We start from the raw sequence: 18,796 nt of genomic DNA, 5'->3' as shown, positions 1-18,796 counted from the left end.
ACGCTCCTGACGGCCGTCCACCTCAGCAGAGTGGTCGGGATCCGGTGATGTTGTCGCTCGGTGCCCTAATCGGGACAGAGCTCCCACTCTGCTTTAGAAACCATGAAAAGCCGTGAGTATCAGCAGATCGACCCGAAGGCGCTGCCGACACCCACCCAGACCCCCCCTTCTCACCAACACCAGGCTGTCGGCGATGACGGGAGGAAGGACCCGAGGACACCCAGGAGAAAGTGGGAAGTTTTCCCCGGGAAGAACCGCTTCTTCTGCGATGGACGGATTATGATGGCCCGTCAGAGTGGGGTCTTTCCCCTCACTCTGGGCCTTATCCTCGTCACGAGCGGTTTATTTTTCATATTTGAGTGAGTTGTGTTTTCCACTCTGTTCCGTGTATTTAAAGCAACTGAAGTTTGGTCAAATTAACCTCACTTCTAAAGAGCATGTCATAGTTTGTTATTTTGTTCCAATAACAAACATTTACTCAAGATAAATTCCCCTCCTGTGGTTATTTAGAATTTTTTTTTTTAAAACAAGTTTTTAATCAAAGTTTTTTTGTTTTGTTTTCCATATAGCTGCATGAAATTCTTGTAGTCATAAGTAAAAACATTGCATGGGTTTCAGGGAGACTGAACAGTACATGTTTTAGAAGATTGTTCAGAAAACTCGGGAAATCCAACTCAAAATTTTCAAACGATGCAAATTTCACCAAACTGCAAACACTATGCCATGAACTCAATATCCTCTCTTGTCTAGTCGGTTCTGCGTAGCTTTACACCAGTAATCAAAAGTCACTCATCTTTCATAAGCCTGTGACAATAAACAATGAATTGATTAGCAATTCATTTCATATTAAATTAAAACAAGCTTGATCCATTCTAGCGATTAATCGATTTTGAAGGGCCGTTTTGCTTAGAGACTTCATGATCCAATTTATTTATGGTTTCGGTTGTGTGTGGTTTTTATTTTATTTTTATGTATTGTTTTTGGCTGTTGTGTTTTATTTTGGATATTTAAAATGTCTTCCAGTTTCAGTGTGAAGTTCTCCTTTACAAGATAAAAGTTTAGCAAATTTGCATTATTATGCCATTATCAACATAACACGTGAAAATGGTTTTTAAACAGCAGAATTATTGTTTTTCGCTATAACTTCTGGAACAACTTATCAACAAGCAAAATTTGATGACAGGTCTAATTGTACATTGTATTTATCCATCAGCTCATATGCCTTTTGTGATGTCATCAATCCAAACACATAGAAAGCAAAATAATCTGTTTTTTCTTTACTTTTCAAAGATCTTTGGTTTTGACTATCCCTCCAATCAAATTCTATAATTCATTACGTGTTTATTGACAGTGTGCATTTGTTAGTGAAAAAAAAAATACACCAAAGAACAACAACAGCTTTAAAGAAGTCTAAAACCATCTCTTATGATTTACACTTCTTAAATTTGAGTCGTTTTGAAATCACTTCCAAATGCCTGAAGTATGAGAGGTCCTTCATATTTTTACTACCAAAGTGAAACTGCACCCATAGATAACGTACTTCCTGCTTCTTCCCTTCAAATGATGATGCTTCTCCTGGCTGCTAACAGTAATGTAAAACAACTCTAAACAATTCAGTAACAAAAAAAACAAAAAACAAACGATCACTAAAAGCTGCTATTCTCTCTGTGACCACATGGTGGAAAGTGTGTTCTGTCTCACAGGGTTTCAGGCGGTAATTAAAAGCCCGAGTTATTAAATGAGAGCAGATCATCTGTAAGCCACAGTGCAGTCGTCCTGATCTGTTTCCAGCTCTGGTTAAGGTCAGTCTCTTTGCAACTCCTCCTTTCTGTGTGTGTGTGTGTGTGTGTGTGCGTGTGTGTGTGTGATTGTCACAGCTGCCCATTCCTGGTCAAACACCTGACCAGCAGTATACCTGCTATCGGAGGGGTCCTGTTTGTGTTTGTGCTCATCACGCTGCTCCAGACCAGTTTCACTGACCCGGGCATCCTGCCTCGAGCCACTCCAGAGGAGGCCGCAGATATCGAGAGGCAGATTGGTAAGAAACGACATCTCTTGGATATTTAACAACCTCTTGACACATTGCCGCCTTTAGATTAACAGTTTATGCTGCTAAATATGGAGAACATTTGGCACAAAGGCTTGTAATTGGCTTCCTGAAGCGTTGTAAATGTCAAGTCAACTTCATATACAGCTGTTTAATTGCAATGTTAAATTATTCAGCTCTCTTCCAGTTTCTTTGCTGCCTGCTCGTCACATTTGTCAGTAGTTCTCCAGTAGTTGTGTTTGTTGTCAAAAATACCCAAAGTTCTGTTCCTGTGCTCCTCGGAGCCTCCTACACAGGACCAACGTTTAGCCAGCAGTGATGTAAGATGGCTGTCTTATTCAACTGTGCTACTTTTGTTCAAGTTATTTTAAGATTATTCCACATGTGACAAACATTTATTCTATTATTGTAATAGACCCTGGCATCCTAAGCTATGTTCATTCATTTTCTTTCATTTCATTACATAGTCAGTCCCTCCAGGATGCAATGATTTTTGTGATTGTTGCGGCTTAAAATGATTGAGTTTGTGGAACCTTTTTTTACAAAGGTTATGGTGAAAGTTGCAATTTTCTTAAAACTTTTTTTTTTGCCATTTATTCTTGCAAAAGAGTGAAAATTGTTACACCCATCCTTCCCAAAAAAGACAGGATTTTTACCATGGTTAATGTTTAAAGTGCAAATACCATTTACAAGTTCTTGAAGTAGCATCTTATACAGGTAAAATCATGTTCCAAAGAAGGGTCAAAGTGCAAAAGAAGAATTCCATATCGATGATTCAATGAACTGTTTATGGGGTAGAAACAAATCAAGCAGAACACATCATTATGGTTTTGCAAAAAATAAAAAGGATAAATGTTACCATTTTAACGTCACACATGCTTTCATCTCGCAGGTTCGGCTTTCAAGAGACGTCGTAAAACAAGAAGTTAAATTAGTCGGGGATTGGTCAAAATTCAACAGAGTTTCTGTGATTGGTCAGAAAAGAAGGGAAAACAGGAAACATGAAGGTGATTGGTCAAATTTGCAGAAAAGGTGCAATGACTGGTGAAAATTGAAAGTCCACAAGAAATTTGCCGATGATGAATTTATTTTGCAACATTGTGACTTCCAGTTGTGAATTGGATGGTGCCAATTCACAACTAAGGTAAAGTCGAGGCACTTTACAAGACCAATAAGAAAAGTCCAGTTGTATAAAGTTCTTTGTAAAAGCATTCACCAATACAAGCATGAGATATTTTTCATCAGGGTCATTTCCATGGAAACACTAAGAGTCTTGTGTGTATAAGGGTTTTCCACTAGTGACTTTTGAGACAACTTTTTTAGAATTCACTGGAGTTCCAAGCGTACCGAGTCTGACTGGAAACACGACGTCACTAGACCATCAAACACTTAATGGAAAATGTTAATTACAGCATAAAGTATTTGTCTTTTTATTACCAAGCTTTATAATGGAACCACGTCTGAGTTTGCCACAATCAAATCAGCTTTTATTTGTTTTATCAAACCTGGCTAAGTATAGCAAGCTTTTTGAACGAAAGTGACTCAAATCCGGTTCTTATGCTAAGAATAAATTTTGTCCAATCAAGCCCAAAACAACTTGAAAACTGGATGTTTTTCCTGTAATAAAGGTGCAAAATCCTTTATAAGTTTTGGATCTACGATGAATAACATCCCTTACAAAAAATTAAAAGAAGAAACAACAACAAACAAACATAATCAGACAATTTTATTTGCTTGATTTTAGTTTTGTACTATTGCCTCGTCAATTTTGGCTCACGTGACAGAAAGTCTGGACACCCTGTTCTAGAGGAAAAGAACCATGAGGTGACAAAGAACAAGAACTCTAACTTTTTGTATCCATGTCAGTACTTATCCCCAGGAAGCGGTCTGATCAGCTGTGTAAGGGCAACTGATGTGAGTTGGGGCTTCTCGTCAAAGAGAATCATGTTATAAGAAAAAGCAATGCCTCTCTCCATAGATGACACGGGGAACACCAGCTATCGGCCTCCGCCGCGCACCAAGGAGGTCCTCATCAACCAGCAGGTGATCAAGCTCAAGTACTGCTTCACCTGCAAGATGTTTCGGCCTCCTCGCACGTCCCACTGCAGCCTGTGTGACAACTGTGTGGGTGAGCTGTGGGTAGACTCACTAGACACCATGAGACATTTTACCAGCTGTCAATAATGACAGAGGGTTCACAGTGTTGGAGTGAGCACGGCTCCACAGGTTCCGTTAACAGAGAGAATGTTCTGGAAGGTTGATGTGGGCTGTTCTCGTACTTTTCCAGTCAAATCTCATCAGATTTTCCTGAACTCGCAGAGCGTTTCGACCATCACTGTCCTTGGGTGGGGAACTGTGTCGGGAAGCGCAACTACCGGTTCTTCTACACCTTCATCGTGTCCCTGTCTTTCCTGACAGCGTTCATCTTCGGTTGTGTGACTACACATCTGGCTTTGAGTAAGCGACTTTTTCTTTCTTCAGCCATTTGGAATCCCACGTACACCCCCTGAATGGAGGATTCTCTGGTCTCACATTGGCACCATATGACACGATTCACTTTCCAACATACAGTAGATCATTGTTACCTAGAATGGGGAAGATGTGAATCCTGCCCAGCCATAAACTGTAAGAACATGTTTACATCTGTGCATGATTTAGGGTTTCATTTTTGAAGGAGTGGTGTTATGTATGTTCTTGGTACATAGTTCCGTTTGATGGCACAATCAAGTAACTGTTACCTTCAGCTGTTATAAAAATGCTTTATATATCAAGCGTTATATGAAAAGAAATATGACTTTGTAATTTGACACCATGAAATTGGGCCTCTGTCTCTTTAACAAGAGCTGAAACTCTCCACTTTCAGCTCATCATCACAACAAGCTTCTCATTAACAGCAGTTCTTAGGAGCTAAAATGAACGCTGTCAGCATTTTTAATGTACCGGTCCAATGTCTCGAAAACGCAGCACCTTGACAAGATTGCAAATGCAACTAAAAGACGTCCTGCAGTCACCTGGGCTATGTTTGAAAAGCTAACATTGTTTGGGATACAAACATCCATTGACACCATTAATAGTTTCATTCATGTTCCTGATTCATCTCATGTCGCCCCCATTAAATAAAGTCTTATCATCATTTTAGTTCATAAAAAGTGAATTACTTCTGGCAGTTTTACAGCTCTAGTCGCTGTTGTTGTGAACACATGGTAGGAGCAGTAGGCAGGCAGTGAGGAGATTAGTTAAAAGCAGGGATGGATTACTGAATTTACCTGGGATTTGTACTCAGGGCCCCAGGAGCTCAGGGGCCCCTAAAGCCTTGGGCTCCGCCCAAAGAATCTACTGTAATTCAGACTCACGTTAGGTTTGTTCATGTCCTGCCTGAATGTTGTCTGTTTGCATTCACACAATTCACCAGAATCTTAACATTTAAGGGGATTTTTTTCAACATGTTCTCCCAGGGTTTATGCTTGGACCGCCTCTTGGCAACATGTATGTTATACACAAAAAACATCTGGGGCCAGGAGCCTGCAAACCCAGAAACCACCCGAGAGTTGAAAGGGTTATTTTTATACACGATTCTGTGTTATGTGTTAAAAGTGCGTTGCCTCCTGGGCGTGGAAAAAAGTTCAGGCTCAGGATTATTTTCCACTATCAGCTCTGTGAATACAGTAGTTTGTGCTTTTTGTTTTAGGGGCCAAAGGAGGAAAAGGCCTGATGTTTGCCCTTCAGGAGAGTCCTGGCAGATATCCTTTCATGGGGTTTCATTTTCCCTGCCATCTGTTTCATACTAAGTAAACTGATGATAAATTATGGAAGTAAAGCTGGAGAAGGCTGTATAAAACCTTCTACATTTGGCTAGTTTCATCTTTTAGAAAGCTGCTGGTTGCTGCTTTTATGACTCAGAATCTGACATAATGTTAAATCATGACCAGCTTCAATAAGTAAATCAGTTACAGCATTTATAGTGCAAGTAATATTTGTTCTTTTTTCTGAACGTTGTGTTGTACTACACCATGTACCAGAGAAGAAGAAACTCCTCAGTGGAATCATTTGAACCTCCTGTGATGTTTTCCTTGACCCACTCCGTTTACTGCAGTGGAGTTGGCTATATGCTTCTTCTCAGTCTGGTCTATCTTGGGCCTCTCGGGCTTCCATACCTACCTTGTTGCTTCCAATCTGACCACCAATGAAGACGTAAGTACATTAAACATCAGAGTATGTGCTGCTGCTCAATGTGATGGGATGAAAGTTGGACAAGGGCAAATGCAATTATAACAAAAATGAACAGCAAATGTAAGACTGTGGTTGCTATGCAGTCAGGCATTTGATTTCAGTGCTTTACATGTTTGGATAAATAGGAAAAGATCTTTGCATTTCCATATCCCTTTGGTCTAAATTGTGACCATACATACTTTCTTTACTCCTCTGTTTGTTATTTCCTGAATTTCCTTCGTTCTTTGTTTCGTTCATCCCTCTCTTGTGGCCAACCTGTCTTTCCTTCCTCTGTCCTCCTTCTTCTTGTTTTCTGTACTACATCCAGTCCTTTCTTCCTCTCTTTTTTTATTCTCCCATCATTCACTAACATTGCCTGCTATTGTTTGTTTTCTTTCCATTTGTCTTTAATATTTCATTTTAGTTTAAAGGCTCCAGTGGGCTTTATATGTTAGTGAATTGACAGAAAAGTGGGTAACGAGAGAGGGGGTGAATGCAGAGACTCGAACCTGTGACGTCCGCATCGAGGACTAAGGCCTCAACATGTGGGTTGTGCTTAACCCCTGCTCCACCACAGCACTCTTCATTTATCGTTCTCCACAACCTTCCTTCCTGCCTGTCAGTCATTGACTTTTGCAGTTTGCCAAGTTGTAGACATAAAATCCTAGGGAACAGGACTTCCACAGCCTGTGATCTCTACACCGGGTGGATATATTTTTGGTAGCAGAGATGCCAAAAGCTCATAGACACACATGTGGGATGTGAAAGTGTGGGTGTAGTTGTTACATAATGGAAACCATTATAATATCTGCTTAAAATAACTGACTAGTGTGTAACCATGTATTTTTATTTATTCATTTATTTTTTCAGATCAAAGGCTCCTGGTCGGGGAAGAGTGGAGAAGCTGTAACCAACCCATACAGTCATAAAAACATTTTTATTAACTGTTGTTCAGTTCTCTGTGCGCCCATGCCACCCAGGTCAGTCTCTAAAGCTTCAGCGATTGTTGAACAGACATTATTTGTATTAAATCCTCGTCAGGATGCAGGATTTGCTAAAGCAGTATTTTTTGGGGAGGTTAAAAAAAGCCCTCTCTAAATTCTTAGTTTTATAGTTTCCATTTGGTCATTTAGTGGTTTGCTGTTTGAAGCTTGAGCTGTCAGCCAGCAAATTAAATGTATTTCTATAGACAACACAGTGTGGCCAAGCAATCCCCACTTGGTGCAGCATCCTGCTGACCATCTGCATAGCATAATATAAGGTTAGATTAAGTTATTATTAGATCAGTGCTGTGGCATTAGCTCAATCTTTAATTATTTGGTGCTTAATTCTTCAAAAAATGAGGGCTTTTCCAATTATTTTAGTCTCTTGAGAGCCACATCTTGCCGAACCAACAGTGACTTCAATGTCGCCTTAATAAGCCAATAATTTTCACATTACATCATTACATTTGGCAAATAGAAATAGTTTTGATTAACCTTACTGACCTAAAAAGGGGAAGGTTTAGTCTGATTTAATGTCAGACAAAGAGGATAAAAAAGTTTCATACATTGTACATAAACATCTGGTTTCCTCTGTCAATCTTCCCATTTGAAGCATTTTTTTTGTTCCGTATACATCTTCATCAGTACGTAGTACTTGCTAAGAATACCCACTATACAAGTGGTTTACTCTAAATGCAATTAACCCTAATTAATTTCTTTTTTCTTTTCCGGCTTTAAAGCTTGATCGACAGACGAGGCTTCCTGCCCGCGGATGAGCTGGCCCAGACGAGCGGCGTGGACTTGGAGCTGCCCAATCCAAACACTAAAAGCGATATAAACGTGGTAGGAGGATCATTCCATCTGGTCCTTGACTTGCAGGAATCCTCCGCTGATTTTTCCCTGTTCCTGAATCAAACCAAACCTGCAGCCCTGCCTGCGTGAATCCTTGCTGCCTGCTGTAGTCCCAGAGTGGTCTCTGTCTGCCTGTCTGTCTCCCCTGCTGTAGTCCCAGAGTGGTCTCTGTCTGCCTGTCTKTCTCCCCTGCTGTAGTCCCAGAGTGGTCTCTGTCTGCCTGTCTGTCTCCCCTGCTGTAGTCCCAGAGTGGTCTCTGTCTGCCTGTCTGTCTCCCCTGTGGAGGTTCCTCCCTTCTGTGCTGTATTCAAACTGCTGTCACTAGTCAGCATTCATCGTGATTTCAACTGGATGTGGGCTTGATGTCTCTCTCAGCGACAGCTACTTGAATTTCAGCCAGACTTGCGTCATAGAAAGGCACTGTTTGTTTGTCATTTAGTAAATGCACAGAAGTTGCTGTACTTCAGTATTTTCAGAAAGTTCAGGCATAGGAAGGAGGGAAAACTTTAGCTTCCTTTGTTGTTTCCTTATTCTCCCAAATCAGAGGTGGATACAAAAGGATTCTGGAGGCTTGTTAAGAACTTTTGTTTACAGTAGTTTCTGCACCTCAGGCGCAGTTTCAGTCTACTTTGATATCAAATGGCTGCTTTTTGGCATATGAAGGTGGGCATTTGTTTACGCTAGAGGAACGCCTTTCAAGTCAGTTCTATTGTTTTTTTTCACGTTTTGTTTTGAGTGAATGTACTGTGTCTTGCAGGAGTATTCACATCCCTGAGGCATTTTCACATTTCTTTGTGCTACAATACAACCACAAATAATGTATTTTATTGAGAGTTTATGTGATAAATCAACACGACAGAAAACATGTACACTGGAAGGAAAAAAATACTCGGTTTTCAACTTTTTTTACAAATACAAATCTAGAAAGTTCACACTCTTATTTTGACTTTCTTAAATAAAATCTAGCACAATTATTCAACATTCCTCCTTATTCCCTTCCTCCTTATTAGACGATGCAGTAGAGGTGTGCGATGCAGCATATTTTCGTATCGATCCGATATCAAGTGAGTACAGTGTCATCGATATCAATACCGATAACTTTTATTTAAGCTTGATATGTCATCAAACTTCTGACCGTTAGATGTTTTTGTGTTGTATTTTTTTTTATTATGCATTTGAAAACCTACGATAGAATTTAAATAAAGTTCATAAGTATCTACAAAATACTTTAATGACATATTTACATGATACAGAAAATGTAAATAAAGCTAGCTTGATAAACTTCATTCGACTGCATGTCACAAATTAACCAATTTTTAAGCTGAAGCTCCGTTCTCCATTCTCCTTTTTCTTTTTCAGTGTAGAAACGCCAGAAATGAAACACATTTGTGTGTTTTCTAAATAAAGTGCAGAAATGAGAGCAAGTCACAGCAAAGCATTTTTGAAGTAGAGTTGAGAAACTGCGATGCAAAAGCAAAATAAAATTCAAGAGGGAGTTCTAAACCAAAGTATTGACCTTACCATCGATCTGATGCCGATACTGATACCAATATTTTACATCACAACCTTTGTACCAGGTTTAGGCCCCGTTTTGTTTGTACTCCACCTTTATAAGTGAGACCCCAGACCTGTCACATTCCTTCTATGCTCCCCTCCCCGTTCCGTTGGTCCTTCCTCACCGTTCAGACTAAACATTTCCACCTTGCAGCTGATCTTTGGTCCACACCCGGTTTGTGTGTCTTCAGCTGCACCCCAACTCACTGTTGTGTCTGTGGTGTGTCTCTGTGCCTGTATCCCATTTCCATTGTCAGGAGGAGACTTGTCTGGACTTTGCAGTGTCCTGCGCTGGCTAATAAGCTGCTTTTAGAGCAGAAATGACGATTCTTGAGCATGGTAAGCATGTTCAGACAGAGGGAGGGGACGCATGTTGATCCGTTACCTGTTGCTGTTTCTGTGTTTCCCCAGCTACCCTGCATGCTTATCCACCAGCACTGCCATGATGCATGAATAGGAGTGTAACCCTTCAACATTTTATATGTATATGTTGCACTGTAAAAGTATTTGCGCCCTTCACAGGTTTCTTCTGTTTTGCTTTTTTGCTACACTGACAAAATCTTAATTATCAGACAACATTGGACAAATGAAACCAAAATTGAGCTCTTTGGCCTAGACAAAACCTCAATTTTGTCTCAAAGTTTATGCTTTCCATCCGTCCGTCCGCTGGCGCCCACCCACTCATATGATATGAGGTCGGGTTGTGGCTGTAGCAGCCTAAGAAGAGAGACCCAGACTTCCCTCTCTCCAGCCAATTGGTCCAGCTCCTTCATGCCAGCCAAGAAACATAGTCTCTCCAGTGTGTCCTGGGTTTTCCTTTGGGATGAGTCAACCTGAAGGAGACCCAGGTGGGCTCTTGGACTCCTTCTATGGGGAGGGAGTCTAAGAGGTGTCCTAACCAGATACCCGAACCACCTCAACTAGCTCCTCTCGATGTAGAGAAGCAGCGGCTGGACTTTGTGTCCCTCCACGATGTTCAAGCTTCTCACCTGATATTAAGCTGGTGACCATAGATGAGAGCAGGCAGTCAACCATTGATTTTCCTTTTGACTCTACTCTCTCTTCACCACGACAGACCAGTATAACACCCATATCACTGCAGAAGCAGTGGCAATCTACCTTTCGACCTACCGCTCCATTTTTTCCTTCATTCATGAACAAAAACACAAGATACTTAAACTCCTTCACTTGAGGCAGGACGTTTTCCCTGACCTGATGAAGGCACTCTACCCTTTTCCGGCTCAAGACCATGTCCTTGGATTTGGAGGCACTGATCTTCATCAGTTCACACTGAGCTGTGAACCGCTCCAGTGAAGGCTGTAGGTCATGACCTGATGAAGCCAACAGAACCACATTATCAGCAAAAACCAGAAACGCAATCCTAAGACCTTTAAGTCCTTTAAGTTTTGCTGGCTTTTGCCTTCATTCTTAACTTTTGTTTCCATCCCCCTCCACAGTGCGTTCAGGGACCTAAAGGTTTGCTGGAGTCAGCGGCTCTCACTCCTCTTCTGGCCACCTCGTGTCCTCAGGGGAAACCTCAGACAGCTCTTCCTTGCCCAGAAAACATCTCGGCTCTGAACTCCGACCCCTCCCTGGAGCTCTCCCAGAGATGCGGCGGCACCCACCACATCTCCAAGACCTATGGGAGCACTTCTCCTCCGCTCCCCACCAAAGGTCGCTTGCACAAGCACAAACGAGCCTCTTCACATACTCCCAGGCCCACCTTTGACGACCACGTTTCCCCTTCCTCCCATGACGGGAACCATCGCTCCACCGCCAGGGGCCACCGAGGAGCCAAGTTTGCCACACTCCAGTGACTGACTCCGGTTATGTATGGGTTTAGAAAGCACATTATACACTTAATCTTTAAGATGTCACAAGAGCAGAAATGGAGGCATGTCTGGGGTCTTAATGGTTCTTAGGTTAAGATGACTTACAAGTCAGCTGCATATCTAGGTGGTTCTATGTGTGGCTATGTTCAAGGCGTTGCTCAGGGGAGTGACTGAACCTGTTTGACCTTTGCCCCTTCTAGGACCAACAAACGTGGATTTATTCTAAATGACGATGCAACAACAGTTATCTACTGCCAGTAAGAAATGAACTGCTTACAACCTTTTAACTGAACCTCACTTCAGAATGTCCCCACCGTTATGGCAAGCCGTTTTAACATAAAATCGGTTTGATTCCAGATATCTGAATTTTTTTTTATGACCAGAAATATTTTAAAATCATATCACTTTTTTTTTTTTTTTTTTTTTTTTTTAGATATTTAAGACATCTCTAATTACATCCTGACTAGTGTATATGACAGGAGATTTACCATTAATTTGTAAAGGAGCTTTAATTCAAGATAACTAAAATTAATCTTTTTAATTGATTGGCATCTGAAACACATTTTTCAGATATGAACAATTAAATTATTACTAGTCCAACAATAAATGTACGCTGTCTCACTTTTTGTTCTGATCAGTCATAATTGTATTTAAAGATATCTTGAATGATAACATAATTCCAAATCTCTTAAATGTAGTTTTAGATATGTAGATTTGACTTGTGCAATTTAAATTGCAGATATTTTGAAAGCAAATAAGACAAAAATACATTCTAAATATCTAGAACTATAATTTTGACTAGTTACAATTCCTTTTAAGATATTTCCAAATGAATCAGAGATATCATTAATTGGACAGCTTTTCTAATTCAGATATCTTGAATTAGTATTTTTCCTAGTCAAAATAACAGATTTACGTAGCATTTTGACATTTCAATAATATAACGAAAAATAAAAAAAACATTCACAGAAGCACGTTTTTCTGTTCAAAGCCATTTTTTTTTGAAGGAGAAAATAGAAAATTATTTGCAGATTTCTGAAGCAGTCTTCAAGTTAACAATCTTATTTGCATTTTCCGCGTATAAATATTTTTGAACTAAACTGAATACCGCTGAACCCTTTCTATGTTATGGAATTTTCAGACAATTTTGTGCAGGACACCCACAATTCTGCAGGCACCTTTTTGGACAGCTCAATGGCACCACAAGGGGGATTTCTAAATTAATTCAAAATTAATTCAGAAATCTAAAAATGTAATTGGGCTGCACAGTGGCACATCTGGTAGAGCTGTTGCCTTGCAGCAAGAAGGATCTGGGTTCGATTCCTGGCCCCGGTCTTTCTGCATGGAGTTTGCATGTTCTCCCTGTGCATGTGTGGGTTTTCTCCGGGTACTCCGGTTTCCTCCCACAGTCCAAAAACATGACTGTTAGGCTAATTGGCCTCTCCAAATTGCCGCTAGGTGTGAGTGTGTGTGTGTGTGCATGGTTGTTTGTCCTGTGTGTCTCTCTGTTGCCCTGCGACAGACTGGCGACCTGTCCAGGGTGAACATTAGCCTATTCCAGGCTAATGTTCTCGCCTGGAACATTAGCTGGAGATAGACACCAGCATCCCTCCCAACCCCACCAAGGGACAAGGGTGTAAAGAAAATGGATGGATGGATAAAAATGTAATTCTGACACGTCATAATTACTTAACAGCTTCCTTACTGATGTGTGACCTTTCAAATGATGAATCCGGTGAAGACATTTGAGATATTGTGGAAGGTATTTTGACTTGTCAAACCAAAATTAAAGATATCTTGAAATATTATTCTTATTAGGCAGATGTCTTAAATTGGGGTGTAATTATTGAGTCAGACAAACTTGATTTTATACTATAGAACCAAACCTTTCATAGAGTGTCATTTTCTTTGGGTTCCAACTTAAATGGTAAGTGATAAAAGCTGAATTGGAAATTAGCTTGGAATTGATCTACTAACCTCTGCCCTGATTATTTTCCTTCGTTTTCAGGTTTTATGTTGACCACCATTAAATCCCTCGTACCTATGATAAACATCCAACTGGCTTGTGAGTCAGAATAATGTCAAACATAGTTCATTTTGATGCTACCTGGCTGTTTCGTTGAAAATTGTGAATATAGCACGATGTGAGTTTTTTGTGGATTTTCCCTTTAAGCTTGCTGGGTTAGATATGTCTTATCAGCTGTACTGGTGTGTACCCCTTCAGTGCTACACAAGTGACAGAGAATGCAACTGCATGGTCATAACTAAACATGTATTTTATTGTATAAGAATGTCTTTATTTACAGCTCTTTAAACATGAAAGCACCTTTTAAGTAGAGCCAAAGCAGCTCAGACCCATCAATTTGTCATCATCCCCTCTTTTACAAATACCTGCTTGCACTTTCAACTCTGGTTTATCAACAACAAAACCTGTTCCTGCCCCTTTTATCTCTTAAATAATTTGATTTTGTGTCTTTTAACAGATCTGTTTTACATTTTCCTGGAGAGATTGGTTCTCAGGTTGCACAATTGTAGTTTTGCTCTCTTGAAAAGCAAGCTTTATGTATTACTGTACGATGGCAATAGCTGCACAAAAATATAATGGTCATGTTAGCACAATAAGCTGTTGAGACACATGCATGAACTTCTCTATTCGTCTGTGTCGAAACCCCATCAGCACCTACAGTGTGAATGAAAGCAATGCATTCAGAAGTAGAAATGTAAAGTTTCCTTTTTGTATGAACTGTGGGCTTATTTAAGCCAGTGTTCCTCTTCCAATAAAAGCAAGGAAAACAATTAGTTCAATGAATCTGCCTTTTATGTTAGCATAGTACTACGTTTTTACCACCAGATGGCAGCAGTAAGCCAATCCTGAAAGGGATCAGGCATGTAACTTTTTAGAATGCTACGTATTTAAACCTCTGGTCATCCAGATGTTTGAACCTTTCTGTTTGATTTTTAAAATAAAATAGATCATTGTTTCATTGACACAAGCTAACATAATTTTACTCTCCTGTTTCGGGAACCCGTACAATGAGTTTCAATAAAACATTGTCCGGAGTTCCAACTGTACCCAGTTAGAGAACATGGGCCTTATCTTGGACGGCTCAGAAGAAAAGTGAGAGTCTGACCTTGGTTGCAGGATGGACTGTATGAAACCAGGCAACGTCCACCAACACAAACTTTATTGGATTGCACAAACTGATGATGGTTGAACAAAGTTAGGTGTTTCTTATGCTATAAAAATATATAAAGGTAAAAAGGCCTGGATTTGGGGACCCCTGCTCTAGGAAGTCTGAATCAGCGTATAACTCAGTGCTCATCAATCAGGAGGGAAATCACATTCCCTCCTGATTCTCCCATTCGCAACATCTTGTATCAGCGCCAATGCATCCATAAGGTGTCACAACCAGCGACATGCACAGATAGACACTAGGTGGTGCAAGAGCACCTGTCATTGTTCCCTTTTAGGAAATAAAATAGCCTTTTTTTACAGTGTGTAATGTGAGATTTATTTCTGGTTAAAAAAGCCTATATTACTGGTGCCCCAAATTTTTGTAATTTTGCCTGACAATACTCTCCACTCCACCCCCCTACGTCACAAACACACACATGATGTGCCTCTTTCAGTGTGAACACGCTGCACGCAAAGCAGGCAGTTTGACACAGAAGCACGCTGTGTCTACCTCTTCTCTCCTGTCCTCCTCTGTCGGATAGAGCCCGGCCCTGGTGATGGGTAGCTAACCATCTAGGTAACAAACAAAACGCCTCCTAAAACTTAGAAGCAATAGCCAAAACTTTACTGACCTCAATTCTGTGTAAGCTGAGCAACGGCAGCGGCATACCATTCCGGACTACGCCTTCCATGGCTGCCACCAGCTGCCAGGACAATGTTTTAAATGTAACTTTTAGATTAAATCAGAAGAAAAATACCTAGCAGCCCGCCTCTGACCTATTAAGCCCTTGCTACGCCTCTAGATCATAGTTCCTCAGCTTCCAGTAACAGCTGCAGTTCAGCTGTCAGCCCCAGAAACAGCAGAAGCTCCTCCCCAGCTAAATGAGTGCAATCTGGAACACTATTTTCTATGGGGACAGGACAGATTTTTTTTCTTTTTTAATAATGGCATCCTAAAGGACAACCTCCACTCCATGACCCATCCTTACTATTACCATCAGAATGCCCTGCTCCAACTCCTCCACTCCTTGACCCGACGTCCTCCTCTGTCTTAAGTCTGCGCCACGTTGGCATCAAGGTACTTCGGCCCCCATTTCTTTTTCTTCAGCTGCAACAGCAGGATTTCAGCCGCCCAAAGTGACTGCTCAGCTGCCCAATGCAGATGGCAGTAGAACCAGCAGTCTTTGCAGAGGCTAACATCCGGGTGGACCTTAGCCTCTTTAGAACCTATATGGGTGACTTTTCTCCTTCGTGGGTTTTCCTTGTCTCTAGAGCTCCTCTGTGGGTTTTCTAATCTTCAGGGCTTCTCTGTGGATTGCCTTCCCCATCTCCAGGGTTCCTGAGCTCTATTGCGAGTGCTCAGATCCTAGGCTAAACCTGGAGACCAACTCTCCACTTGGCTGGCCTTCAAGATTCCTCAGTCGTCAACATAGTCTCCAGGTTTCCTCAGCCACCGCCTCCATTGGTCTCAAGGGTTCCTTTGCCGATGTCCTCAACACCATCCTTTACATTCTCCACTATTGGCCTGTAGGAGGGTCCCTTCACCTCCATGGATAGTCGTCTCAAGAGTTCATCGTCTTCCACCAGTGACCATCTGACTTTCTCCCCAGCTGACCTTCAGACAACCTGCATAGCCGGCCAGCAGTCTCCATGCTGCGCCGTCAAACTTCAGACTCAGAATTCCTTTGTCGCTGGTCACCGAGATTCCAGCACCAGTGCCACAGATCTGCAGTCTGTTTTTGCCATCCTCCATCGACCATCGACACTGCTGGCTATCAAGGTTTGTGGCATCATATTCAAGATGATGTTGAGGTTGGAATTGCTGACAAAGTGGATCAACAAAATATTAAGTAAAGGGTGTGAAACCAAAAAGTTGAGTCTCATTTATAAATACATACCTGATAAGGCTTAGGGGTTACAATTACAACAAATGAAGATAGAAGTCCAAGACATTATATATGTGTGGAATAAACACAACTTCTCTCCAGTGTTACCTATGTTAATGGGAATCTTGGTTCAGGAAGCCTGGCGACTGTGCCAATTTTGAATAAATTTGAAAAAATCTTTTCATGCTGTCATAGTAACAGGGTATTTGTGTGTAGAACATAGTAGAAAGATTGTTTTACTACATTTTGGAATAAAGCTGTATTGTAACAAAATGTGAAAAAAATGAAGTGCTGTGAATACTTTCCAGATGTAGTGCATAAAGTTAAAGCATAGTAGTTTGGAGTTTTTTAGAAACTGCAGGATTTGTACATACAACTCTCTTTTGGGTTTTGGTCCGAAAAAAAAAACCCACATTCAACAAAAAATACCTTGTTGATGAGGTCAGAGGTCAGAAAACACTGTGCTGTTGTCAGGGGAGATCCCCACTCTTCACCTAATAAGTGTGGCATTTGTCTGGGTTTCAGGTTGAAACTTTTCATCACCCTTCACTCAGCGTTCATTCCATGGCACTGATAACATATAATCAATGTGACTTACACTCATTTTGAATCAGAGGCATTGAGCACTTGGATTTTTTGGAACATTAAAGGTAAATTTACAGATGGGTTGAAACATTTCCAATCTTAACAGACGATACTCGCTGGACATAGATTTGAATGTCTTTACTTCATCTAGTTTGCATAGCTGGTGTCTTTTTAGCTCTCATAGAGATAAAAGTTTCAAACATTGATCGCAAATAACCAAAGAGAGAAGAGTTGACAAACTGAGAGGAAACTGGCCTTGAACCACAGCCAGTCACCTCTGGGTCTGACACACTGAGTCTAAACGGGAAATATGTCTAAATGCCTCATTTTTCCCTGAGTTAACCTGAGGTAGTAGGTTAACTGTGTTGATGCCCTAGTTCATTGGTGGAGGTGGGGGTGTGGAGGGCTCAGTTTACAACATTCAACACTGAATTGAGACAAAAAAGGTATTGGGTGTCCTTCGATCCATCCTGCAATACCTTAACACCTAGGAGGAAACGAAAAGTTGGCAGAGCAAAACTTGTCTCTAGCAAAACCTTCCACGGTGACTGCACAATGAATCTTGAGATCACTTAAAAATGAGCAAGAGAGTAAATGTTGTGTGTGATCGAACTGCAACAGCATCATGAGAAACGTTCTATTGTCCCATAGCGTGTATTCCTGTGCGAACGCTCCGGGCCGATACCGTCCTGGAATAGCCTTACACAGCTATTCTGCTTTGTCATCTAAAGAACATTTTCTTTTGTAATGTGGTGTAACATTCTCACATTTCAGTATTATTGGGTCGTTAAAGAACATTGAAACTGGAGATGCTCGTCATTCTCCTTCACTTCGGGTCACTGGTGACTTTTTTTATCCCATAAAGAATTCTTTAGATTGTTTCTCAGATGATCTTTGGTATTAATAACCATAATTTTTCTACACTGTAACAGGTTTGCTGACCTTTGAGGGTTTTGAGTTGCTGTGAGGATTGTTCTCGGGTTAAATGGTGCACGACTGCGCGTACGGGTAGCTTCATTTATGTATTTATTATTTCATACCGGTTAGCATAGTCACAAGGTCTTAGAAGTGAATATGTGTCATTAATGCCTTGGGAATATTATGCATTTTCATACTGGACTGTGATGTTACTGTACATTTTATGGACTATTTAATCTTTTTGGTTTTGCTGTGTGAACACTAAACAACATGTTCTTGTGCACTCTAACCTAGTTGATCTCTGATTTCTTTCTAATTTCCTCCTAAATAAATCTGGTTTCTTTACATTCACAGTTATTGGAACTTAGGCATCATTGCACCATTTTATTGGTACTGTTCTTCTTCTGTATTTTTATTGTTTTATTTATTTATTTATTTCTAGTTTAGTTTAGTTTCATATTTCTTTCATCTTTTACTTTGTAGTTCAATTGGGTGTTACTGAACTTAGTGAGTTTGTTCATTAAAATAAACCGTAAGGCTGATTTGTTAAACACTGGAGAGAAGTTAAAACATAAACTGATATGCAAAAAGAACTAAAAAAAGAGAGAAAAAAACCTTAGGAATGAACAAAGTAAAGGAAACAAAGGAACAAACTAAAGTAATCCAAATAAAACACCAAATTAGAACAGAAATCAGACAGACCAATGAATCACAGCAGGTTATTACAGTTTGGGTTCATGTTTGCTGTGTGCCTC

The 18,796-nt window shown here is 40.6% G+C and overlaps 1 protein-coding gene and 1 long non-coding RNA gene across 3 annotated transcripts; one reads left to right on the top strand and one right to left on the bottom strand.

Moving 5' to 3' along the window:
* Window positions 1–81: 81 nt before the first annotated feature.
* On the top strand, window positions 82–12,767 carry LOC103471990 (palmitoyltransferase ZDHHC18-like). 2 transcript variants are annotated; one of them, XM_008421330.2, is made up of 9 exons: window positions 82–359; window positions 1,878–2,038; window positions 4,026–4,175; window positions 4,367–4,504; window positions 5,736–5,787; window positions 6,136–6,238; window positions 7,127–7,236; window positions 7,980–8,082; window positions 11,103–12,767. In XM_008421330.2, the coding sequence occupies exons 1-9, from the start codon at window positions 103–105 to the stop codon at window positions 11,460–11,462; spliced, it is 1,434 nt and encodes a 477-aa protein (XP_008419552.1). In that variant the 5' UTR covers window positions 82–102; the 3' UTR covers window positions 11,463–12,767. The 2 variants fall into 2 exon arrangements, with proteins under 2 accessions (XP_008419552.1, XP_017163134.1); XM_017307645.1 differs by lacking the exon at window positions 11,103–12,767 and adding an exon at window positions 8,300–9,286 and having other exon boundaries at window positions 7,980–8,211.
* Window positions 12,768–15,589: 2,822 nt separating this feature from the next.
* LOC103471989 (uncharacterized) lies at window positions 15,590–16,677 on the bottom strand. The gene is made up of 2 exons (XR_534780.2): window positions 16,551–16,677; window positions 15,590–16,474 (listed from the first exon to the last, which is right to left on the bottom strand). It is a non-coding gene; the product is annotated as an uncharacterized LOC103471989 (long non-coding RNA).
* Window positions 16,678–18,796: the final 2,119 nt, after the last annotated feature.

The sequence above is a fragment of the Poecilia reticulata genome, linkage group LG11 (genome assembly GCF_000633615.1).
Source record: "Poecilia reticulata strain Guanapo linkage group LG11, Guppy_female_1.0+MT, whole genome shotgun sequence".
Taxonomy (NCBI): Eukaryota; Metazoa; Chordata; class Actinopteri; order Cyprinodontiformes; family Poeciliidae; genus Poecilia; species Poecilia reticulata.
Note: the sequence above shows the minus strand (reverse complement) of the source record. Positions and strands in the feature narration are given on the sequence as shown.

Coding starts and splice junctions, on each gene's coding strand:
- LOC103471990 (XM_008421330.2), top strand. CDS start 103: ATGAAAAGCCGTGAGTATCAGCAGATCGACCCGAAGGCGCTGCCGACA. Junction 2,039..4,025: donor AGATATCGAGAGGCAGATTG/GTAAGAAACGAC, acceptor CTCTCTCCATAG/ATGACACGGGGAACACCAGC. Junction 4,505..5,735: donor GACTACACATCTGGCTTTGA/GTAAGCGACTTT, acceptor TTTTTGTTTTAG/GGGCCAAAGGAGGAAAAGGC.